Source organism: Malus domestica, chromosome 14, assembly GCF_042453785.1.
Source record: "Malus domestica chromosome 14, GDT2T_hap1".
Classification (NCBI taxonomy): domain Eukaryota; kingdom Viridiplantae; phylum Streptophyta; class Magnoliopsida; order Rosales; family Rosaceae; genus Malus; species Malus domestica.
Genome location: NC_091674.1, coordinates 2,329,727 through 2,356,379, shown reverse-complemented (window position 1 = coordinate 2,356,379; position 26,653 = coordinate 2,329,727). Strand labels below are relative to the sequence as shown.

At 40.0% G+C, this 26,653-nt stretch overlaps 3 protein-coding genes across 4 annotated transcripts; 2 read left to right on the top strand and 1 right to left on the bottom strand.

Moving 5' to 3' along the window:
- The first annotated feature begins 3,959 nt into the window (after positions 1-3,959).
- Positions 3,960-4,520, top strand: LOC139191522 (uncharacterized). Its single transcript, XM_070812408.1, has one exon. The coding sequence runs from the start codon at positions 3,960-3,962 to the stop codon at positions 4,518-4,520; it is 561 nt and encodes a 186-aa protein (XP_070668509.1).
- A 2,916-nt stretch (positions 4,521-7,436) lies between these two features.
- LOC103454007 (uncharacterized) lies at positions 7,437-8,309 on the top strand. The gene has a single exon (XM_029093055.2). It carries the CDS (start codon positions 7,437-7,439, stop codon positions 8,307-8,309), a length of 873 nt encoding a protein of 290 aa, XP_028948888.2.
- Positions 8,310-19,253: 10,944 nt separating this feature from the next.
- Positions 19,254-23,452, bottom strand: LOC103454006 (uncharacterized). Of its 2 annotated transcripts, none has more exons than XM_070812012.1 (12): positions 22,610-23,452; positions 22,369-22,433; positions 21,927-21,999; positions 21,691-21,709; positions 21,390-21,509; positions 21,049-21,118; positions 20,626-20,669; positions 20,488-20,529; positions 20,186-20,245; positions 19,939-20,006; positions 19,669-19,726; positions 19,254-19,537 (listed from the first exon to the last, which is right to left on the bottom strand). In XM_070812012.1, exons 1-12 carry the CDS (start codon positions 22,915-22,917, stop codon positions 19,445-19,447), a joined length of 1,020 nt encoding a protein of 339 aa, XP_070668113.1. In that variant the 5' UTR covers positions 22,918-23,452; the 3' UTR covers positions 19,254-19,444. The 2 variants fall into 2 exon arrangements, with proteins under 2 accessions (XP_070668113.1, XP_028948752.2); XM_029092919.2 differs by having other exon boundaries at positions 21,870-21,999; positions 22,610-23,049.
- Positions 23,453-26,653: the final 3,201 nt, after the last annotated feature.

Genomic DNA, 26,653 nt, shown 5'->3' with positions numbered 1-26,653 from the left:
TCAGAAGGTAATTAAAAAAAAACGACAAAGCCCAAAATAAATGGGATGGAATATTGTGTAGAGGGCGAAGGCCTATAAGCCCGAAATAGCACCAATCAGGTCATCAAAAGTACGCCCAGTACTCCACAAATATTCGCCAACCCACCACTATTACCACTAACCAGGTGATCAAAAGTACGCCTAGTACTCCACAAATATTCGGCAACCCGCCATTATTACCACCAACCAGGTGATCAAAAGTACGCCCAGTACTCCAAAATTATTCGGCAACCTGCCGCTATTACCACCAACCAGGTGATGAAATGTACAACCCGTACTCTAATATCATTTGGCAACTAGCCATTCATGCCACCAACCAGGTGATGAAATGTACAACCCCGTATTCTCCTTCATGCCACCAACCAGGTGATCAAAAGTATGCATAGTACTCCAAATTATACATGAGCATTACTCATGTCATTCATACATAAACATTCATGAGCATCACTCATGACAATCATATATAAACATTCATGACCATCATTCATGTCAACATTCATGAGCATCACTCATGTTAACATTCATGAGCATCCCTCATGACAACATCCATGAGCATCACTCATGTCAATCAACATAAATATTCATGAGCACCACTCATGTCAATCAGCTTCAAAAGCTTCATTTACAGAGCTCTAGCTTCAAAAGCTTCATTTACAAAAGCTCTAGTTTCAAAAGCTTCATTTTGAAGCTTCATTTACAGAGCTCTAGCTTCAAAAGCTTCATTTACAAAAACTCTAGCTTCAAAAGCTTCATTTACAGAGCTCCAGTTTCAAAGCTTCACTTACAAAGCTTCAGTGCAGGGTATACAAATACCACATCCGAACAGCCGCCACTTCAGCCCATACATGGATTCAATTTGAAGTCTCCAGCCAACATACTCTATTGACTGAAGACTTGGGGGACTACACTATACACCATATATTGGGCCTCAACTGGGCCTCATGAAAAGTACTTGGGGGACTTAGTCCATTATTTATGTATTGAGGAACGAGCTCTTATTCTATAAAAGGGACTCCTTCATTTTCATTAGAAAACACCCATCACTTATGTATTGAGGAGCGAGCCCTTACTCTATAAAAAGGACTCCCTCACATTCGTTAGAAAGCATCGCCACCAGTTGAGCAATCGCATCGCCACGAGCATCACTCCTAACCCATTATTCATATACTGAGGAGCGAGCCCTTATTTTATAAAAGGGTCTCCCTTACCATCATTAGAGAGCATCGCCGTCTACTGAGCAACCGCCTTGCCGCGAGCATCAACTCTAGCCCATCATTTATGTATTGAGGAACGAGCCCTTATTCTATAAAAGGGACTCCCTCACCATCATTAGAGAGCATCAACTCTAGCCCATCATTCATGTATTGAGGAGCGAGCCCTTATTCTATAAAAAGGACTCCCTCACCTTCAAACACCGCAAGCCGAGCCAACCAAGGCAACATAAGCCACGAGCCGAGCAGCCTCGCAGCGTGTGCTACTTCTAGTTGAGCGTCATTTCAGATTGAGCACTGCCTCATATCGAGCATCAGTTCAAGACAGCATCTAGTTACTTCGACCCACATATGGACTAAATTTCAAGTTTCCAGCCAAAAGACTCTCTTGACTGAAGACTTGGGGGACTAATGTTTATACCATATTTAGGGCCTCGTATTTAGACCTCGTATAAATACTCGAATGACTTAAATGTAATTATGTAATAAAGGAAGGGGTAAATATGTAATTATGGGAGAAACCCTTATTCTATAAAAGGGTCTTCTCACCCTCACAAACCTTAAGCCTCTCCTATCTAGAGCAAAGCTCTCACACTCTTTCCCTCGCAAATACTCTCAAAGAAATACAATCAGTGTGGACGTAGCCCAAACCTTGGGGTGAACCACGATACATCTTGTGTTATTTACATTTCATGCAGATTCACGGTCGGATTTACGTGACCTCCGATTTTGTGCATCAACAAACCTAACCCTCCCCCCACCTCGTGAGCGCGTGAGGCTTAGGCCTCTGATCAAAGGTGTTGATTATTTTGCAGGTGCATTTTCGTCAAGACTGAAGACGACGGAAACATGCATCGACAAATTGGTGCTTTCATTAAGAGCTGATTCAAAACACTCGAAGAAGCCTCTCACGTTAGTTTCTTGAATTTTCTGTTACATTGAATTTCTCACATGTCGTATCAATTAATTTTTCCTAGAAAAATTTCTTGATCAATGGAGAAAGGATACAATGGTAGGAAATTCATAAACTAAGATGAATGGAACCCCATACATGGAAGGATTTGGACCGGAGAGTGGAGACAATGACATAGCCCCACAATGGAGATCCTCAAGGCTTAATGAGACGGCAGGATGAGCCCTACCATCGCGGAGATGCTCCACCACCATCATCATCGTGACCCAACAGCCACGACACCACTCCCACCAAACCCTAGGCAGGAGGCCCAAGTCCACTTCCAAGCCCATGGGTAGGAGGCCCAAAACTTGGCAACTGCCATGACAGGCCCATAGCAGAAGACATAGCCCAATGTAGCGACATACCTTACTACACAACAGGCTCAAACCCGAGCCCAGAACGTAGCAGCTGCTGCCAGCCAAGCAGCTCAATGGCCAGGAGAGCCAACGATAATGCAGGCCCAAGGCGAGCAGGCGTTGGCCAAACGCGCCCCGCACCTCGTTTCGATGACCCAACCTATGACCCAATCCATTCCAAAGCCACCTCTAGCGATCCAGATCCGACTACCGATCCCGCGATCAATTCAGGGTTACTTACACCTCATTTTTCTGCATGAATGCTAGCTTTAAGCCCTAATTTTGTACCTGCGGTCCATTATACTTCCACCACACATGGAGACGCCCATCATCCAAGCTCTTCTAATCCAAATGGCTAGCACCATTTGCCCCAGCAAGTCACCAATTTGACGAACGCCCTCATGCAGCAAACCACCTTGGTGAACCAACTCCTCGAGCGCATCAAGATGCAACACGCCCCATACAAGGTGTCCTGAAGTAGAACAAGGGCGAAAGAACGTGACTCGTTCCAGCTACGTCCCAGCAAAGAATCGTTCATCCCACCATGAACCATGCATTCAGGTAGTGTACACTTTCGTTTGGGCCCTCGGGGAAACGTCTTCTACAGCCTAGATGCGTAAAGAAGTGTTTATTCCCGACTCGGCTCATGAGTCAGTGTGCATTTGAGGTTGGGTCCATACTTCGATGAACGCTCAGGACATTCCAGGCGAAACGTCCACACGAGGCTAGGCCTACAAGGAGATCATATTACCAGGCAACAGAATAGGCAGCTGCATGACGCCCAGAGAAAAGCACGCGAGCAGTCCAGCTCGAGTTCCACTAGCAGCCCTTACCAAGCACGAGGACGAACAGCATAGCAGCATGAACCACGTGCACCGCAACGGCGGTACAGACGAGCAGGACGAGTCGAAAAGCAACGTGGACCGGCAGGTCAACACCGGAGGCAGCTGAAGGTTCCGCTGCCCCACCAGGCTCAAATCCAGGAGGAAGTACAAAGGCTCGTAACAAAGCAGCTACGCAGATTCTAGCGCATTGACACTACCGACGATGCTCTCCGTAGATAGAGACGTGACTAACCTGAGCAGGTCACCATTTACAGACGAGATCGAGCAGAAATAGCCACCGTGGAAGTTCAAGTTGCCACATTTCACTTTGTTCAATGGAGATGAAGATCCGGATAGACACTTGATGCACTACCAAAGTGTCATGACCCTCTACACCAACAATGACGCTCTCATGTGCAAGATCTTTGCCACAATACTCAAAGGCGAGGCGTAAGATTGGTTCCACACCCTGCCGCCATGCTCAATTCAAAACTTCAACGAACTTTCCTTAGCTTTCACTAAGGAATATTTGTCCTACCATTCGATCAAAAAGAAATCTGACCACCTCTTCAACATGAAGAATGACCAAAATGAGTCACTCTGCACTTACGGTAAAAGATTCAAGATGGAGAAGGCAAATATTGTCGGATGGGATAACAGCATCGTATGCTCAGCTTTCCGAAAGGGGCTCTCAACAGATCACCCGTTTTTCGGAGAATTGATTATGGGCGAAAACCTGTCCTTAACAAACTATTATGCTTTGGTAAAAAAGCATTCCCTCTGGGATGAAGAAAAACGCTCCTATAAGCTGTCTGAGCAGCCGCGTAAAGACGCGGAACCGACTCAGAAGAAGGCAAGCGATAAATCGCTCAATAACAAAAGTAAGCTAGTAGACAGACACATGGACCAATCCCCAGCGAATGGAGGCAAAGCGCCCAAGACATACACCAAGTTCTCAGTCACAATCAACCAGATCCTCCATGACCTTAAGGACAAGCCATGGTTTAAGTCACCGCCACCCGTAAAAGACGACACCTCTAAGATGGACAGGACCAAATATTGCATATTCCACAGAGGTCTTGGGCATACAACCAACGACTGCACTACATGGAGGAGGTACCTTGAGCAGCCGTGAAGGAAGGTTAGTGTGACCAGTATGTCAACAGTCTAGCTGCCTGGGCCAAATGCATAAACAAACTATCATACTCTTATGACAAGCAAAAGACGCGCTGCCCTGTAAACATGGCGTAAGCTTTCCAACGCAAGAAGGTAAACTAATTCCCCGACACCCATATGGATATGCTCTCTATTGCAAGAAGGTAAACTAATTCCCTAACACTCATTTGGGTTAGCTCTCCAGCACGAGAGGGTAAACTAATTCCCCGACACCCATACGGGTATGCTCTCCAGTATGAGAGGGTAAGCTACTCCGGAATATCTAGACGTGGATGGGTTTTACGACTGCTTAGTTCCTCCTAAATGCATCGACTACCTGCGCCGGATGACTCCCAGAATTGGCCACGATAATCATTCCCCTAGAATAGACTTAGCCAACTAAAGGATTCAATTATGCGGGATCCCAGGTCTCTAACCGGAAAAGATGCTAAGTGCAGGACCCCTGCCCATGAAAGAAAGACAAGAGAACTTTTATAATTGTGGAGCCTAAAATAATCTCAAATATTCTAGAGGCGACACATGGACTTTTATTCAAAGAAAAACAAGATTGCCCTCAATAAATGGGCAGGCTTCTCAAATGCTCCCACATGCAGCTCACATCCTTGAAGGACTCAGCAGTTGAACACAACTGTCCACAGCTCACCTATCATTGGCAAGGAATTAAAGATAAGGATTAAATACCCAAATCATATCTTTAATACATTACTTGAAGAATAACTCCAATCAATTACACCATTATCTCAAGATATTATTTCCTATTTAATATTTTGGGAATAATTAGAGAATATCTCTCCATTAAACACTATATGGCCAGCCCTAGCCTTATAAATACCTCATATTCTACCAATTTTGGAGAGCCCTAAACACTTTACTCTCTCAGAGAAACTAACTTAAATATCAGAGATCCGTTAACCTAACCTCCCACCTCGTGGGCACGTGAGGCTTAGGTCTTTGATCAAAGGTGTTGATTGTTTTACAGGTACATTTTCGTCAAAACTGAAGACGACAAAAATTTACATCGACAATAATCAAACTGTTAATTCTCTTTATTATCATTTAAAAATCATATTTATATAAAAAAAAATTATTTAATTTAGAAATCGTTTAAAACTTTGGTACCAATTTATCGGCGTTCGGCATGCATATTGGGACACCTGACGTGGATTATTGGGAGCAGTCAAATAAAGTATTAGCGCAGCAAGTTGTCATGGAATAATATGATCTTTTCAATTGGATTTGGGCGTATTTCTTGTTGGATTTGGTCGTCAATTAGGTTGAGACATACAGAAATCTATTTTATTCTATTTTTTATTAGAGAAATTTTATCTTCCTAACTTACAATTATTTTTCTCGGCCACCCAAATTTCTGTAGTAAGTGTTCATAATAGGTTAAAATTGATGCAACACTTTATACTCGATCAGTCTTAATATAAACTTTGTTTACAAACCACAATGTGGTTCTTCTCAATTTTTGTCACTTTATCGAATGAACATAAAGTCTACGATATGATGCATTTCTTTTGTCATTTCTCATTTTATTACTAGATTATGAGAAATTAATATATTATAAGAACGACTGGTGTTAGTTGAACTTACAAACAGACATATTTGTTATCGTGTTTTCTAATATATGTTGTTCATATACAAATAAAAAACACAAAAAGTGAAAAGACATATACAACAAGGGTAGTGTTATTCACATACTCATTTTTACATCTCACACACCCTTGATATTTTTTTATTATTTATCTTCTTCACTTCATTCGATCTGACGGTCGAAAATTAAAAGGAGTGTGAGAAGTAAAAAAGAGTGTATGGGTAGCACTACGCATACAACAAATAGATATCTTATGAGCTTACATGAAAATGTCACATAGATAAATACCAACAATAAAACAGTGGCTAATGCTTCAGTAGAATGACATGGCGAACAAAGTGTATTTATCCAAATTAGAGTCAAAGAAAAACACGAGAATTCCAATTTGTAGTCACTAATTCAAATTATTTTGTATTTGATAATTAAAAAAACGCTTTCAGTTATTTTCTGTGTATATTTTGCTTTTGACAAATATGATTTTTGGACTTATAGAAATTTCTAGTGTTTTATAGTGAAATTGCAAGCCAAGCCGTTGTAAAAGCCGAGTAAAAAAGAACTAACAAAAGGAAAAGAAAACAAATATTAATTAGAGAGACACCAACGAAAGAAAGAAATGATCAACGAGTGCGTAAAGCAATCAGCGTTTTGTATCATCCGCCTTCGAACTACGAAAAGTTTATTCTGTTTTTACCTTTTCGAAAGAGTCCCCGCTCTTCTCATGTCCTCGACATGTGAGAATCAAATATATCAGTTGATATTTAAAAATTAAAAATATTTGATAACTTAATAAAAAAATTAAAAAAAATGATTTTGCTTTCTTTTAAGTTGTTTAACATTTAAAACCTTTAAATCAAAATTATCTAGTGATGTTCCTCATCATTTGTAAGCGAGATGTCTTAGGTTAAATTCTTATCAAAAACAAATTTGAACCATATTATTGCTAACTCATTGTGAGACTAAATCTACTCCCTTCTTTTTAATCTAGATAATATCGTTAGCTAAAAAAAAAAAAAAAAAAAACATGACTGACTTCGAAAACTCATTTTCTCAAAAACGAAACCACGCAGCACGAGTCAAACAAAATAAATAAATGAATAGTAAAAAAATATATAACAAATAAAAAGGAAATTATATTACTTCTCATCGGAGACTTCGAAGACTTTGAAGTCCATAAACAACACACCTTTATAAATCCTTCTTCCTCCTCTCACAACTTCCTCATCACCCTCTCTCTCCTTCTATCTGTAAGTTTTCATAAACATTTTTTTTTTCTGCGATATGCCACAAGTCGATTTGGAAACCCTAGTTTCGGCGTGTGCGGGAGGCTCAATGGATCGGAAAATCGCCTGCGAGACGCAGGCTGACGCCTTCACTGCCGGACACGACCGGCCGGAAGAAGATGCCGATGAACCTCAAGTTGCGCCGGATTTCCCGCCGGAATCCTTCTGGCTCTCGAAAGACGCAGAGTACGACTGGTTCGACCGCAACGCCTTCTACGAGCGCAAAGACTCCACCAAAGGAAACTCCAACGCGTCGCACTCGAATTCGAACTCACAGAGGTTTTCGAAGAACTTGAAGTCGAAGGCGGCGATCATCGGGCTTCCGAAGCCGCAGAAGCACAACTACGCCGACCAGAAGAACCGGCGGCACTCCAAGGCCGGAAACACGAGACTGTTCCCGAAACGGACTGGATCCGTCGGGAAATCGGACGCTCCGATGATCGAGCCATCGTCTCCTAAGGTCTCGTGTATGGGGAGGGTGAGATCGAAGAGGGATAGAAAGCGTCGGTTCAGGAATCGGCACGGATCGTCGGCCGAGACGTCCATGGAGAAGTCCGTTAAACCGGTGGCGGAGAGACGAAAACTCGGTTTCTTTGCGAGTTTTCGGGCGATTTTTAGGCACGGAGGACACCGGGAGAAATCGGCGAAATCGCCGTTCGCGGAAGACTCGCCGCCGAGAAACAGCAGCGTGATGTCGACGTCGAGAGCTAGGGACAGGGCGGCGGCGGACGATTTCGACGCGCTGTCTATCGACTCGACGCCGAGATACAGCGTGGAGAGCGAACCGCCTGGTTTGGGCGGCATGAAGAGGTTCGTTTCGGGTCGGAGGTCCGGGGCGTGGGCGGGCGAAGTCGGTGTCGACGTTGCGTAATTTGGCGGGCGTCTTGGAAAACTTGAAGGAAAAAGGAATCGTGGTTTCTTGATCCGACGGGGATCCCCTGGGCCCCACTGTCACGAGGAAGCAGGCAGCAAGTGTGTTACGGTCGTGATTGGTAGTCTGAGTGGGACCCGCTTTCTTCTGTTTACATTGCGGTTGGAATGACGTGGCACGTTGAATAACGGTTTCCCTCCGCACCGGGGTTAGAGGTAAAACAGTCATTTTGCTACAACGTTTTCTGTGTGTTTTTTTTTTTTTTTTTTTCCACTTCACTAGAGTATGTGAGGTTGTGTAAATAGATATGTTTTTGGAGTGAGCAGTTGTAAATTTGCTTGTAATTTTGGATAATAATGTTTTGGTGAACCATAATTTGGGTACAATATTAGCATTTTCTATCGTCAGAAAGTCGATGCAATATTCTTCCCAAACTGATAATATAAACACGAATGCAAAGGAAAGAGTACATACGCATAGTGGCGAATTCAAGATTCAAATTTTAGGAGGTTGCACGGTTAAAGGTCCAAGTTTTCTAAATAGAAGCATGGCGCAGAGCAGACAAAAATAATTTTTAGTTTATTCATTGTCCCATTTCTACAAACACTTAGTGGGCTTGTTTTCGTTAGCTAAATCATTATGCACACAAATCCACAGATATCGTCATATGCCGAAACAACCTAATGAGTAATATTGAGAGTATTTGTCGAGGATTGTCGACATAACCTGTCGAGACAACCCTAGCAGACAGTAAACATTAAATCAAGCACTTGGTGGGCAAAAAAAAAAATTGTACCAAACATTCATAGAATCCTCAAAAGACCTTTACCTGTATAGTTTTGAACTCCAAATAATTCTAAGACAACCTTGATCCAATATACTTCCGCCCCTGCATACACACATCCGATCCGCTCATGTCAATGTGGTTATGCACTTGCTTTTGGTGAGTTGGGCAGGAGATGTCATTGTAGCCAACCAAACACTTTCGCTACGGCTAATTAATTTGATTTTACAGGTAATTTAACAGATTAGGGCACATGGAAAAATCCAAACATGAGCAGCGATGCATTGACCACATGGGGTTTGAGAGTGGACGGCGGAAAACGAGTTTTGGCCTACCACAGTAGAAATGGAGTTGTCTTTACTTTTCCGAATTTGGTATACCATCTTTTCAAAATAATAAATGTAACATAATTGAGGATCAATCTAAGGGCACCCCTTTTAGTATTAGTTTGATATTGATGTGCTTTTATAAAAAATATGTATAAAAAAAACTGAGCTTAAAAATGTATTTGACAAACTCTTAAAAACAGTTTATTTTCATAGTTTTGAGTGAAAAAAGCTAAAAACATAAACTAGCAAAAATAAGCTTATTCTCACAGCATAGTAAAAGCAGTTTTTTTTTTTTTTCAAAACACAACAATACCAAGCCAACCCTTAAGAAGGAAAAAAAATAGGGAAGTGGAACCTACAAGTGCCATAAAATCAAACATTGTACTGATGTCATCTCATTATCATCAAATTAAAGGAAAACATCATAAAATGAAATATTGAAAAGAAACTAGAGAAAACTTTTGCATCGTCTGATGAGCATTTTGTCAAACACTAATATAGACAGGTAAACGCTTAAAGTTGCATAAACAAGCTTTTGCTTTCGTAGCACGACGATAGCTCCTTATGTGACATTTGTATGACATATGTAGCCTTTATCTTATGAGATCTAGCTCGGTTTTTTAAAGGGGATCTTCCTTATCAAGTGATGTGGCCCGTTGGATGAAAATCCAACGGTTACAATTATTATAACTTTAAAGGGATCCCCCTGTTTGTAGCCGTTGAATTTTCATCCAACGACCTACACTCATTGATGAGGAGGATCCTCATCCTTAGCTCAGGAGAGGATCCTGGTCCTTTAAAGGGTAGTACATTTCAACACTTTACCTCTCACAAACCCTTATTAATTTTTGTATTTTGATCTTCTTCAATTCATTTGATTCGACAGTCGAAATTGAGAGGGGTGTATGAAAAGTAAAAATGGCTTGTGAATAGAACCACCCTTTTGAAATTCAGGTGTTTGATCGTAAAATCTTAATTAACAACTACAAGACTCAAGTTTGAAATTTACGAAAATCCAAGAGTTAAATCGCCGCATCGCTTTCAGGTTATGATGATGCAGTTTCTTGTGACACATTGGATCTTGTTGATCATAAATTTTAGATTTATAGACATATCACTAATCCTTTTGTTTGACCATGAAAGTTATATAATTTTGATGATTTTGAAATTAAAAAAAAAAAGACTAGATATGTGCATCATCAGGTCTTTGTTTTACGGTTGAATTAGGCGTTCTTGACTTTGAAAGAGGATCCATGATGTGAATCCTTTGGAACATTGACTAGATGATTGATCACTCTCATTGAAAATGTCCACCTTGCCCGGCAACCTATATAGCCAAATGCATTACATTCCTGTTGAATATTGAAACTTGATCCAAAAACTAATTAAAAACTCAGCTATGCAACACAGTTTTATAAGGTTTTTATTTATTTAATTTAATATATTAGAGAGTGAAAATTCGGACTTCGCATATATTTGAAGACTAAGAACAAAAGTATCGGTAGATTTTAGTTGGTATTTTCAAACTTTATTTTTTATGCAAAATTATCCATGAGATTGACATAATTCCTTACTTTGATAATTGAGATTTACAATTGATATGAGTGATCCCTGAAATTATCCACCATCAATCATTTTGATTATGTTAGAAATCTCAGTTAAATTGAGTGTATTTTTTTTAAATCATCCCCTTCCCTTAAACTGGTGACTTATTTAATTTAACGGAGATTTTTTCTACAGAATGACCAACATGATTGATAGCGAAAAATCTCAGTAACCACTTTTATCAATTTTAAATCTTAAGGACCAAAGTAAAGTAAAGAGTTATAACAATATCAGAGACCATTTTGGATAAAAGAACCTTCAAACTTTTTAAAGTAAAATTAAGCTCATATTTTAAGAGTACCAATAACAAAAGAATTTAATTTTATAACATCCACGGCAGCTATTTTTATGGTTTAGGGTTTAGGGTTTAGTTCTAAAATACAGTACCAGTTTATATTATCAACTGTTTTTCTTTGATTATTTAATCTTTTGCAAGCATGTTAATTTAATGATAAATACAGATGATTAACGAATCTATAATTCCTTAATTTCATTACAAAATTAAAGCGTATATTCCGGAAAAGAATGAAATAAGTCGTCGTCAGCTTGATGAATTCCCAGTTAGTCGTATTAGTACTGCATCACGTCTTGTTTGCAATCAAATCGAAAGGGATGGTCAATTGACCCAATCATACAATCCACCGCTAGACTCGGAAGGGATTTTCATTTTATTCAAAAAATAGGGATTAGTTGTAGGGAAAAGGATCATCGATGATCTTTTTTCTAAGGATTGATCTTTTTCTTAAGGATATTAGGAATCTAGCGATTGTAATCGTTCATCATATATCGTGCGGTTATAAATTATTTCAAAATTTAAAATTTAAAATTAAATATAAATATAAATAGTACCTAACGAAAACTGATCACACGATGTACGATGAACGATCACGATTGTGCCGGATCCTTTTCCTAGTTGTAGGACACATTCTATATTGAATTTTAAGGATCCGAACACTCTATTTTGTAAGTCTTAATTCATATATCATACTTACAAAAATCAAATTCAATTCGAAATCATTTGTAAGTCTTAATTCATATATCATAGAACAAAGTATTCGTCAATTTCTTTGATTAAATGCCTCAAATATTTTTTATTTTGGCTAATATTTTGCAAGGATGATCTATGAGGTGCAACTTGAAAAATAGACGATTCGGATCATTAAAGTTCGATGTGGTATGGATCTTACAACTAATCCTTACTTTTTTATAAAAAAAAATAGAGATCTCTTTCCTTAAAGACCTCCTATATATATATATATTGAGTGTGTATATATATATATTGTTTAGGTTCATTAAAAAGTTACGGAATGAGCAGCATATATATTTTATTTGAAGAATCTCTCAACAAAAGTGCATTATGTGTGTACATATACCATCTATATTTTAGTACATCATTCATAGACCATTATTGCAAAAAATTAAAAAAAATCTAAAACCTTTTAGACATCCTATTGTAGTGAAGGCTATAAACGAATACGGTTTTCAAAGAAACATTAATATGACAAATGTTTAATCCAACGGTCAAATGGTTTCAAATTTGGGTATCTTTGATAGAAATGATCTTTGAGCAAATACCTAAAAGATAGATGATTGAATCGTTGAAATACGAAGTAGAATGAGCCCTACAAAGAATCCCTTAACGAAAGGGGACTGTTATATATGTATATATTATCAACTTGAAAAGAAGGAAAAAAAAGTACACAAACTTCCCTTCATGGCATCTGGTAAGTATATTCCCTATTGACAAACAATAGCAAAGTCTTATCCCATTAAATGAGGTCAACTGTATGAATCATAGAACATCACTGCACTCGATTAAGTATATTCCGTACTAACAACAACAACAACAACAAAGCCTTTTCCCACTAAGTGGGGTCGGCTATATGAATCCTAGAACGACATTGCGCTCGGTTTTGTGTCATGTCCTCCGTTAGATCCAAGTACTCTAAGTCTTTTCTTAGAGTCTCTTCCAAAGTTTTCCTAGGTCTTCCTCTACCCCTTCGGCCCTGAACCTCTGTCCCGTAGTCACATCTTCGAACCGGAGCGTCAGTCGGCCTTCTTTGCACATGTCCAAATCACCGGAGCCGATTTTCTCTCATCTTTTCTACAATTTCGGCTACTCCTACTTTACCTCGGATATCCTCATTCCCAATCTTATCCTTTCTCGTGTGCCCACACATCCCACAAAGCATCCTCATCTCCGCTACACCCATTTTGTGTACGTGTTGATGCTTCACCGCCCAACATTCTGTGCCATACAACATCGCTGGCCTTATTGCCGTCCTATAAAATTTTCCCTTGAGCTTCAGTGGCCTACGACGGTCACACAACACGCCGGATGCACTCTTACACTTCATCCATCCAGCTCGTATTCTATGGTTGAGATCTCCATCTAATTCTCCGTTCTCTTGCAAGATAGATCCTAGGTAGCGAAAACGGTCGCTTTTTGTGATCTTCGCTAGATTGCTCCGGTCATTAGTGTGGATAAGTATATAAATGGATAGAGATAGGAAAGCAAACACAAGATGTACGTGGTTCACCCAGATTGGCTACGTCCACGGAATAGAAGAGTTCTCATTAATTGTGAAGGGTTTACACAAGTACATGGGTTCAAGCTCTCCTTTAATGAGTACAAGTGAATGATTTAGTACAAATGACATTAGGAAATATTGTGGGAGAATGATCTCGTAATCACGAAACTTCTAAGTATCGGAGTGTGGTGTCGTCTTGACTTGCCTTATCTGTCTCATAGGTAGATGTGGCATCTTCTCTGGAAGTACTCTTCCTCCATCCAGGGGTGGTATCTTTAACTGGTGGATATGCACAAGGTAATGTATCAATTTCACTTGAAGCTTACTTGTAGTTTCAAGCTTGGTCAAGCGCGATACAAACCATGTAGTAGGAGTCCCCCAAGTCGCCGAGCTAGGGGGTCTGCTGAAAGAGGTGACAGACAAGGTAAGCAATCAGAGCTCCGACTGATTGTTCACCTTCTCCCCATCTTGCAGCAGCATGAAGGATAAAGAGAAGAAGAATGAGAAGAGATGATATGAGATACTTTTGCTTTTGAAGAAGTAACTTTCCACAGGCTTATTCTTGAACTGAGCTGGAGGGTTTTCTGGTTTCCTCCAGAGTATAAGGCCGACTGAAGAATTTGAGGGTTAAAACAAGTCCATCAAATCTAGAGTACGTTCCACCCTGCTGATATGGGATACTTTTTCTTTTGACAGAGTAATGGATGTATCGGCACGTGTGCTGTTACGCTTGTCTCCACATGCTTCATTGTATCCTTCGCACTTGCCCTATCTGTTCCTCAAGCAGATGCGGAATCTTCCCTGGAAACATAAGATGTTGAAGATGAGTACTCGAGAGCAATGCCAGGTAAGTAATCAGGTAAGGGGTTCCAGGCATTCAGTTCCTGGCTGGAAGCTTGATTCCAAGTGCTGACTGATTGCTCTCTTTCTCCTTGTCTTGCAGGTAAAAACAAGGCCAAAGGAAAAGACAGGGAAAAAGCATGATATGGGATACTCTTGCTTTTAACCTTGATGATATGAGATATTCTTGCTCTAGTATAGCTTGTTTGCAGAGGTATTATCGGGGGGAAAGAAAGCTGAATATTTCGAAAGGCTTCGTTGGGAGTGCCCTATCAGATATGATGAAGGGTTGAGCATTTTTGCAGGTCTGCCTGTCCGTTGGGGATGGAGGTCGACATATATAGGAGTCTCCCTAACAACAAGTAGTAATGCTATTCATTTACCCTGCTTGTTCATAGCACGGTAGTGGGAGCTGCCAGTTTCACATGTTTTAACTCTGTCAGAGCACTTTGAAAAAGTGGTCTGTGGTATCTGGCTCTCGAGATTCGGAGAACGATGCCTCTTCGATTTTTAAGAAAGCAATCATGCTGGGGGTCTGGCTCTCGAGATTCGGAGAGCAGTGTCTCTTCGATTTTTGAGGAAGTAATCATGTTGGGAGTCTGGCTCTCGAGATTCGGAGGGCGGTGCCTCTTCGATTTTGGAGCAAGCAATCCTGTTGGGAGTGTTGTCTCGAATGTGAGTAAAGGTTGGGCATGTTTGCTAGTCTACCTTGCCCCGAAGCACAAAGGTTGACACACAGGGACTTTCCAATTATCTAGCAATGGTACTGTTCCTTTACCCTCTCTTCGCTTTTGAGAAAGTAGTCATGTTGGGAGTCTGGCTCTCGAGATTCGGAGGACGGTGCCTCTTCGATTTTGGAGCAAGTAATCTTGTTGGGAGTGTTTTCTCGAATGTGAGTAAAGGTTGGGCATGTTTGCTAGTCTACCTTGCCACGAAGCACAGAGGTTGACACACAGGAACTTTCCAATTATCCAGCAATGGTACTGTTCCTTTACCCTTGTGGGTAATAATATGGTAGCTAGACCTTCAAAATTTATGTGTCCAAACTTTGTTAGTGCTGTTTCTTTGCTATTCTTTTACCTTTCTTGGTCAGAGCGATGTAGTGGGAGCTGCAAGCTTCACGTGCTCAACTTTGGCAGAGAACTTTGGCAAAGTTATCTGTGGTACCCATGAGCTATTGTTGCGTGTGGGAAATGGGTGATTGAACAGTAAGATTCATGTGCTTTCTACTTCACCAGAAGTCTTCGACAGAATGCCCATAATTTCTGCAAAGCTGAGTGTGCGTGTGACAGGTGCTGACAAGGCTAGAATAGTAGGTGCCTCTTCGATTTCTGAGATCGGCCCTCGTGGTCTCTGAGCAGCCCAGCTTTTGAGAAAGCGAGCGCCTTTTCGATTGATTCGGAGAACGATGCCTCATCGATTTTTGAGAAAGCAATCATGCTGAGGGTCTGGCTCTCGAAGATTCGGGGAGCAGTGTCTCTTCGATTTTTGAGAAAGTAATCATGTTGGGAGTCTGACTCTTGAGATTCGGAGGACGGTGCCTCTTCGATTTTGGAGCAAGCAATCTTGTTGGGAGTGTTTTCTCGAATGTGAGTAAAGGTTGGGCATGTTTGCTAGTCTACCTTGCCACGAAGCACAGAGGTTGACACACATGGACTTTCCAATTATCCAGCAATGGTACTGTTCCTTTACCCTCTCTTCGATTTTTAAGAAAGTAGTTATGTTGGGAGTCTGGCTCTCGAGATTCGGAGGACGGTGCCTCTTCGATTTTGAAGCAAGCAATCTTATTGGGAGTGTTTTCTCGAATGTGAGTAAAGGTTGGGCATGTTTTCTAGTCTACCTTGCCACGAAGCACAGAGGTTGACACACAAGGACTTTCCAATTATCTAGCAGTAGTACTGTTCCTTTACCCTTGTGGGTAATAATATGGTAGCTAGACCTTCAAAATTTATGGGTCTAAACTTTGTTAGTGCTGTTTCTTTGCTATTCTTTTACCCTTCTTGGTCAGAGCGATGTAGTGAGAGCTGCAAGCTTCACGTGCTCAACTTTGGCAGAGAACTTTGGCAAAGTTAATAGTGGTACCCATGAGCTATTGTTGCGTGTGGGAAGTGGGTGATTGAACAGTAAGATTCATGTGTTTTCTACTTCCCCAGAAGTCTTCGACAGAATGCCCATAATTTCTGCAAAGCTGAGTGTGCGTGTGACAGGTGCTGACAAGGCTGGAAAAGTAGGTGCCTCTTCGATTTCTGAGATCGGCCCTCGTGGTCTCTGGGGAGCCCAGCTTTTGAGAAAGCGAGCGCCTCGTCGATTTCTGAGATCGGCCTTCGTGGTCTTTGAGCAGCCCAACTTTTGAGAAAGCAAACGCCTCTTCGATTTCTGAGATCAACCCTCGTGATCTCTAAGCAGCCCAGCTTTTGAGAAAGCAAACGCCTCTTCGATTTCTGAGCAGGCTTCTCTTCGATTTCTGAAGCTCCGTCGAGTGCAGATTTTTATAGGGGCTGACATTAAGTTCCAAAGCACACTTGAATCTCCACTAGTAGAAGCTTCATTCTTGCACTTCTAAGATCTTGATTTGTCCGACCTCTTCTCTCTTCAACACCTTTGAAAATGTCTGGCCCCTCCGACCGTCGTTTTGACTTGAACCTTGTTGAAGAGGCAGCCCCGCCTTCTCCAGACAACATATGGCGCCCATCCTTCGTCTCCCCTACTGGTCCTCTTACCGTTGGGGATTCCGTGATGAAGAATGATATGACCGCTGCGGTGGTGGCCAGGAACCTTCTCACTCCCAAAGATAACAGACTACTTTCCAAACGGTCTGATGAGTTAACTGTTAAGGATTCGCTGGCTCTCAGTGTTCAGTGTGCAGGTTCTGTGTCTAATATGGCCCAACGCCTATTTGCTCGAACCCGCCAAGTTGAATCATTGGCGGCTGAAGTGATGAGTCTCAAACAGGAGATTAGAGGGCTCAAGCATGAGAATAAACAGTTGCACCGGCTCGCACATGACTATGCTACAAACATGAAGAGGAAGCTTGACCAGATGAAGGAAACTGATGGTCAGGTTTTACTTGATCATCAGAGATTTGTGGGTTTGTTCCAAAGGCATTTATTGCCTTCGTCTTCTGGGGCTGTACCACGTAATGAAGCTCCGAATGATCAACCTCTGATGCCTCCTCCTTCTAGGGTTCTGTCCAGTACTGAGGCTCCAAATGATCCCCCTCCGGTGCCTTCTCTTTCTGGGGCTCTACCGACTGCTGAGACTTGTCCTAAGCAACCTTTGTGAAGGCTCCCTCTTGTGTGTTTATTTTGACTCATGTATATGTACATATTTGTAGCTTATCGGGGATATCAATAAATAAGCTTTCCTTCATTTCAACGTATTGTGTTAAATACACCAAAGCCTTCTTCGCTAAGTTCTTTGAATTTTCTTTTGTTGAAGCTTGTATGTTGAAGCTTTCTGAGTGGAGCATGTAGGTTGGGGTAGTGTTCCCTTAATTTCCCGAGTGAGGAAAACTTCTCGGTTGGAGACTTGGAAAATCCAAGTCACTGAGTGGGATCGGCTATATGAATCTTAGAACGCCATTGTGCTCGATCCTGAGTCATGTCCTTCGTTAGATCCAAGTACTCTAAGTCTTTTCTTAGAGTCTCTTCCAAAGTTTTCCTAGGTCTTCCTCTACCCCTTCGGCCCTGAACCTCTGTCCCATAGTCGCATCTTCTAATCGGAGCGTCAGTAGGCCTTCTTTGCACATGTCCAAACCACCGTAACCGATTTTCTCTCATCTTTCCTTCAATTTCGGCTACTCCTACTTTACCCCGGATATCCTCATTCCTAATCTTATCCTTTCTCGTGTGCCCACACATCCAACGAAGCATCCTCATCTACTAACAAACATGAAAAAACATTCCCAGTTGCCACAAAAAGTAGCAGACTAGGAGCTCACCTGTTGACTCTCAACTTCAAAAACAGAGATAGATTCTCCACCAAAAGTTTGAGGCTCCACTTTGGATACGCACCATTTGCTTCAGTCCTCACATTGTGAAAGATATATCGCATACCCGACGCTTCCTTTTGGTACAACATTCTTCTCAGATAACCTCCAAAACTAGTTTTATCGTTAATGCTAGGTCGAGAGTTTGATTAATAAGACGATTAGAAGGATTAGGGGCAGAAGGTATAGCAGAACCAGTTTGTCGAGGAGGGTGACAATGCTCGAGAGATCTGGTTTCGAACATTTTCTCGAGAGTTACAGCAAGAGAACGGACTACTCCATAGTCCACGTTTAGTACTATGTACTCCAGAAAACGTTCCGAAGATACTTATCCTAGGTTCGACAGTGTCTTCATAACATTAATCTTTATTCGGTCAATATTTCTAGTCCACGACCGCGGATTTGCGAACTGTAAGGGTGCAACTCTCAGCTAACACTGGCAAATCTCTGTTTGACTCACTTCTACACGTTTAAGAAAAACCACCGGGGACTGCATAGTTAACATGACAAGCATAACTCGACACTTGACAGCACAAAAAGTTGTAAAAATAATACGACAGCACAAATTTCCTTAAAAGAGGGGCATTCTTTAACTGTGATTGAACAATGTACACCGAATCAACGGGTGAAAAACATCAATTTTCGATGAAATTTTCAGTAGCCAATAAGGCAAATGTATCAGGAGAATATCTCCTTTTTCGGTTTGTAAGACGAGCCAGAGGATCCCTTCTGTTACGCTTTTTCTCCGAGTAGGAGGGAACTAAAGTCTATATCATAGCCTCAAGCATACATACATATAAACTACAAGTATCGAACTGTAACTTTACTGCATCACGTTGAACAACACATTCTAACAGACACAGCATGAAACCGAAGCAATTCATTCTACTAGAAACGAAAAACTTGTACACATCTAATAATATGTTGGATTAGTTTGGTATATGGGAATAAGTTGAAGACACATATACTTTCGTAGTAACAGAAAATGCGAGAAAATATACGACACAAAATTAAAAAAGATACAATGAAAAAGTTTGCATTCTTTAGGAAAGCATTACTTACTGCAGAGCATACGTTGCTCTTAGATATTCTGCAATTTCTGCACTTTCGAACATTTCCACCCCCGTATTTGGATCTTCTAAGTAAGGTGCCTGTCAAAAACAGTGTTAAGATTGAGACCGTCAAGTTACTAATTCACGGCATGTCAAACGGCGATGAAATCTTTCATTATCTTACAATAAAATCACAGCTTCAGGAATTCATTGTGGAATATTGGAAGTACCTGAAAACGTCCGGTTTTGTCATACAGTATTTGTCGTTTTGGACTGCCACGAGCACAGCTGAAAGGAGTATTCATATTATGTCTCAGTAATATACTTTACATCTTTGTACACAAAAACGGAAGCAGATGATATTGAAAGGAAGGCTAAATAAGTTCTTCCAAAGACGATGGGTTGATTTGAAAGTTCACTCAGAATTGTGTATTACTCGATGAATTACGAAAATTATAATAATGCAAGACCAAAACATAGTTATTGTTACTCGTATTTACCTGCGATATATGTGAGGCAGTTCTAACTCAACAAGTACTTCACGCGCAATTTTGCAGAAAGGCGATCCCTGGAAGAGACAAAAGGTTAAAACTAAAGCTTGGCGTGCGTGTGATATATCAGTATATATGTATCAGTAAAAGAACCCAAAATTCATATGTAAACATGGTAGCATCACATGCATATATCTAAAAAAAGATCAAGGGGCTTAAGAAATGATATAAAGTGCAGAGCACGATAGTCTCTAACCTCATATGCCCAGACTACAAGTGGTTTGGGTGGTAGTTTTGATGGAGAATAGCTAGAACCCTGAACAGAATTATCGAACAAGAGATTGATCAAAGAAGTTTGTAAAACAAAGTACATATAACAGCGAAATCTTGAAAATCTAACGTGGGCTTTCAATGTGGACAAACTTTAGCGTTCGATGCATCATGCAGTTAATGGACTAGGCATATACCAGGAGGACACACACACCCTGCTCCCAACAAAGCAAAAGAAAGAAGTTGTGAAAAGATTTATGGACTTAAAAGGAATTCAAACAAGCTAACCTTTCCCGAACGACCAATCAAAGCAAAGCCTGCAGTCAAAGTCTGCAATAAAAAACAAGAAGTCCACACCAGAAAAATTGATTAACAACATACTCTACAGAGAAAAAATTGATGATGACAGAAGAGTCAAATGCTAACCGTTAATAAACCAAGTGACAGTGCAAGAGGAACAGTTCCATCACCTGCACAAACATTTGGGGGACCGGAGGTAAGAAATTTTAAAAATAATTTTGGTATAAAAATCGTTGGCATGATTGCATAAGAGATCAAGGGGATAACATAGTTAAGTAGAAGCTCTTATTCAAGAAAGTGTAGCTTCTGCAAAAAGCAAAGATAAAAAAGGGAAAATGCATATCGATATAGAAGCATAATTTGTAGAGCCTAGTTATACTGCTTCCATGTCAAATAGTTACAAAAAAATTGATGTATAAAGACGTATCCAAGCGTTATATTGTAGTTGTATTATGTATCTAACTATCTAATATCTATTCCCTATCATGTGTGCATAAACTGTAAAATGAAGGTAAAAGTGACTAGCAAAATGAATGCGACCACACGCACCATACTTCCCAACCAAGTACTTGATTATGTCATCGGATTCATACATTGAAACTCCAGTGTTCGGATCCACCTGCAGCCAAACACAAACATTGAATTGTAGCTGCCACTCAAAGCCATTGTGATATGATAACGAGCTGAAAAGAAGGTGTATGTTACAACAGGCGTAAAAACAAAACTAAAGAATGATGGCGACAGCAAAAACTATGAGAGCTATTCATATTTCATTTAGTTTTAAAAGACTTAGCCAAGTGAAACTTTAGATTAAGCTTAGTGTTTTTCAAATGTGCTTTTGTTGATGGAATCATTTAACTCTATTTTCAAAAAACAGTAAAATATCTAACCATGTAAGGGAACTGCTGTTTTCCGCCCATCTCAACAACCTTGCGACGAAAATTTGGACCACCTTTCGGGCAAGGATAAAATAGAACATCGAGGTCCAATACTGCAACGATTTCCCTAACCTATACATGCATAAAATGTCAATCCACAAAATAAAGACACATATTTAACTAAGATCTTGACAATCAAAGCATTCCCTAAATTTCCCAAGGAAAAAGGAAGGAACCTTCGATATGTATATATACATATAATCTATTGGAAGTTCTTCAGAACTAAATAAAAAGGCATTGGGGATGAAGTTACCTTACGGCAGAATGGGCAGCTGTACATAATCCATGGTGATCATATGTCCGGGCAGAAAGAAAAAAAATTCATGTTGTCAGTTTCACAGATGTATGGATAAAAATTTAGGGGGTGTTAGAAAATGCTAACGAAAAGAGCTAAATTATTGAAACAATATTATGGTATGAAACATGTAGTACCCTTCAAACTCATATATGATATATCTAAACAAAATTATGGCATGAAACATATTGTACCCTTCAAACTCATATATCTCAATAGGCTTCACCGGGCGAGGGCCTACTTTCGAAGTCTCTTTGACCTTAGAATCTGTTACATGAAAATTGGACAGAAAGAAAAAATATTGAAAAAATATTGAAACCTCGTATACTCAGGATGCTATAACATAAGTTATCAGTTCTTTTGGTTGCTGCTCAAAAAACAAACCAAAATTTCGTATTCACAACGACAACAAAATGCTTGATGCTGAAAACAAGTTTCATATAGCGGAAGGATCACGATGGCTAACATAGGAAATCACTTCTCCATAACTTAAAAGTAATTGCTTTTAGTTTCCCCTTTCTGATCAGAATCAATATACACTAATAACAGCCATTTAACAACCAATTTCTCAAATCATATTCACTTAACTTTACAAAGGGCATGCCATAAATCATATCAACTCAAACTAACACGTACCATTGTACTCGAGAGCATACTGGTCCGCAGGAATATCATCTTTCGGAACGAAAGAGAAAGAATACCTGCCATTGTACAATCAAAACAGTAAAGCAAAAGAAAATGAATTCAGAAACTGTCTACTGCTAGCACTACACAGCACAAATTTACGGTAAACAAACCCAAATGCAAATATAGCAACAATCTTTGAGTTACTGAACAAAAAGCACACCACATTTAATTAAACGAAAATTTTGATTACCCAGAAACGAAAACGCCAGTCCCCAACCGGAAGAACAAGGCAAGAGAAGCCCCCAAGATGTCCCAAACTTTATCAGGCCTGACACCGAACCGCTTTGGCTCCGGCGGCTTGAAATTGGGCGGAGGAGCAAATGTTACCGGCGGCGATGAAGGTTCTGGTTTGGTTTGAACAGAAGCTGAAGTTTGGGGGGTCTCAGAGGACTCTGTTGAAGCTCTAACGATGCGGAAATTCCTCCTGGGTATTGTAGTTGTAGGGGATGAAAAAGGCGGGAAAATTGCATGGTTAATTAAGTTTAGAGCTTTGGCCATGGCTTTTGGGGGGGGGGTTTGGATTTGGAGTGATTGAGTCGAGAATTATGAAATATAATTATGTGACTGAATCATTTCACTTTTTGGTGAACACTGAAGACAGACATGTACTTGCAGTCACTAGATTTCCAAAGCAAATGATTGGTTGGGAACTGTTGATGGAGGAGTTAAAGATATGACTGTGATTTGCTCCAAAATAGAATAATAATTGGGTTTTATAATTATGATCGAAACCGTCTATATAATATCTCATACATAAATAATATATTTAAATAAAATAAAATATGTGACCATTTAATTATGTAACATTATAAAATAAATGGTCAGAATTAATAAAAGTATTACAAATTGTTTATCTATTTATTAAAACAAAATATACTTAGCTTTAGTTGATTTTTTTTTTCCTTTTTGGCAAAGATAATTTTTTTTTATTTGTAAAATAAATATTTTGATGATAAACAGAGAGTTCAATAAATCAGCTACGAACTGTTTTAAGGAAGAATTCCTTCATAATTTTGTGAAACTAAACATTGTTGTTTAAAATATGTGATTGGTTGGTATGCGAAATTATGGATAATTCTGCAAAACATGTGATTGGGTGGCAGAATCCACCTCTCCTTTGCCTTAGCAACAATGCAACAAAACACACAACCGACATTGTACATGCCAAATTCAATCACATGCCAATTTATAAATGAAATATCTCAAACTCAATGAGACAATTCAATACAGCTCCAAAGCCACCAATATAGGCAAAAAGGCATATTTCAATTCCATCCATTTCCAATTAGAAGAAAAAAAGAGAAATTAAATTAATAACTTTTTGAGTGAAATTAAATTAATAACTTAGAGTTTCCTTTGCTTGTGTTGGTTGTGAAGATTTTATGTTGTTGTGGGATTAGTTTTCTAGTAATGCTTGTTAGTCACACAAATTAACATACTTACTAATACACATTTAAACATAGGTAGGTCTCGTACATAATGATAAGTATATTAGAGATCGTGTTAATATTTTTGTGTGTTTAAATAAATTTATTGTTTTTAATTTACACTACCATGTACCCTACAAAAAGTGGTAGTTCGTGTTCAAGTGTCGGGTTCGTGTCCACACGAACACAACTAACTAGGGTCAAGCGGAACACATGATTACTAATTGTATTCTTTTTTCAAACCCAAACATGGCTCGATTATTAAACATGTTAATGTTCATAAGTATACTAACTAACCAAAAAGTATATTGTCTACATCAAATAAACAGGATAAAGTTGTCATTTAATCATTAATTTAAATGGGTTCTTTCTTCACTACTACAAAAATAACTTATAGTGTCAGTGGGTGGTGTCGGTTTAATATAATGTAGTGGCGCATAAGAGAGTTGCGACACTAATTGAACATGACGTCGGATTTAGTGTTGCTTATAAGCGTCATAAAATGTCTACGTCGTTTTTAAACTGACGTAAACATTTAATGTCGCTTATAACTGACATATAATTTAATAATTTTAAATAATGGCGTCGCTTTTAAGCGACATAAAGTATTGGTGTCGCTTCTAGGCGACACTAATTAATTTAATAATTTTATAACCCTAAAAAAATACTATAATAATTATATATATATATATATATATTAATTTAACAATTTAATACCCCTAAAAATTATAATAATTATATATATATATATATTAAATTAAATACTATAAATTGGTGACCATTGGATCGGCTTAAATATACATATCATTCAATTTCTTAAGTGTTATACGTACAAAATAAATAAATTTAAATCTACTTAATAAATAAATATATATATATATACACACACCATTGAACTTGATGGGATACGAATTCTACGAAACTAATTTCAACGATCAAACCGTCAAACTTGTTTGTATATGCTTCGAGATCGCTGTAGACATCGAAATTTCGTAAATAAATGTTGACCGGTAAATCAAAGTGTCAACGCTCATGTATTACATAAATTTTACACGTAGCGTGTGACTCAACGAAAATTGAAATGAGTTGGAAAAGTCATCAAATAGGACACGTGTCAACACCTGGCAGAAACGACTTATTTCATCTGGGATATTATATTCAAAATTAGGCCTTGGAAAATTCTATAAATACAAGCCTATTTCATTCATTTTAAAAGGGAACCAATTGATATTACACCTTGAAGCTCTGAAGCTCTGAAGCTCTGAAACTTCGAAGCTCTCAAGCATCCAGGTTCCCGAAGAATCAAGAAAGTGTTCTTCGTTCTTCGTTCATCGTTCTTCCAAGATCAAGCCTCGACGGCCCTTGGATCAACAATCATCCACCTTCAAGATCAAGCCCCGACGGCCCTTGAAGAAAGCGTTCTTCGTTCTTCGTTCATCATTCATCCTAAGATCAAGCCCAACGGCCCTTTTGGATCAACAATCATCCACCTTCAAGCCCAAGCCTCAACGGCCCATTGAAGAAAGCATTCATCGTTCATCGTTCATCAACTGTTCATCCTCAAGGATCAAGCCCCAACGGCCCCTTTGGATCGACAACATCAACGAATCCGCTCATCCGCTGTTCATCAAGCCCAAGCCTCGACGGCCCTTGAAGAAAGCGTTCATCGTTCATCGTTCATCAACTGTTCATCCTCAAGATCAAGCCCCAACGGCTCCTTGAAGATCCGCTCAAATCCACCTTCAAAGATCAAGCCCACGGCCCTTTGAAGAAACTTCCAACTGTTCATCCAAGATCAAGCCTTGACGCCCCTTGGATCAACGAAACACCTACCAATCAACACCTTACGGAGATCGAATCAGAGGACAAATTTGAGAGAGATTGTAACCCAAAACCATCAAACACTAATATTTGTTTGTGCGCGTCGTTTCTTGTCTCTTTCGTTTCAGGAATTTTCCGTGTTCACAAATTGGCACGCCCAGTGGGACAATCTCTGCCTCTCATCTCTTTCTCCGTTCAAGAAATTCAAGCGCACTTCCAAAATTAATGGCATCAAGGAAGGCTCAAACTGTTCCCGCAACCGGCGCAAAGAACAAAAGCGTCCTCGTCGCAACTGGTGTCACTTTAGGCATCACGACTCGAAGCATGGCAAGAGCTACTTCTACCGCCTCTTTCACCTCTGCATCAACTCTGCCAAGGGAACAAAAGCACCCAAGGCACGAGCCTTTGATCACCTTAGCCTCACTAAGGGCACCAAGGGGGGAAAGCCCAAGGAAATACTCCGAATCCATGCTCTCCGATGCCGATTCAAGCGACGGTTCAGCCATGCAAGTCATGACCATTGGAGCAACTTCAATCGATGAGCAGCTGGCTCAAATGAATAAAGCAATCGCAAGGCTAACCCGAACTGTGGAAGAAAAAGACTTGCAAATCGCTGCACTCGTCAGCCGACTGGAGCCACAGGACGACGAAAACCCTAACCCAGAAGATGAGCCTCAGGTGGAGAAAAACGATGCGAAGCCCGAGCCAGATCAAGCAGCGGCACTAATGGGATCTCTTTCTATCCAGCAGCTGCAAGAGATGATCACCAACACCATCAAGGCACAGTACGAAGGGAGCTTAAATACCTCCGAGTTGTACTCAAAGCCGTATTCAAAGAAGATCGACGCCTTAAGGATGCCGAGGGGCTATCAACCGCCGAAGTTTATGCAATTTGACGGAAAGGGAAACCCGAAGCAACATGTCGCACATTTCGTGGAAACCTGCAACAATGCAGGGACGGAGGGAGATTACCTCGCCAAGCAGTT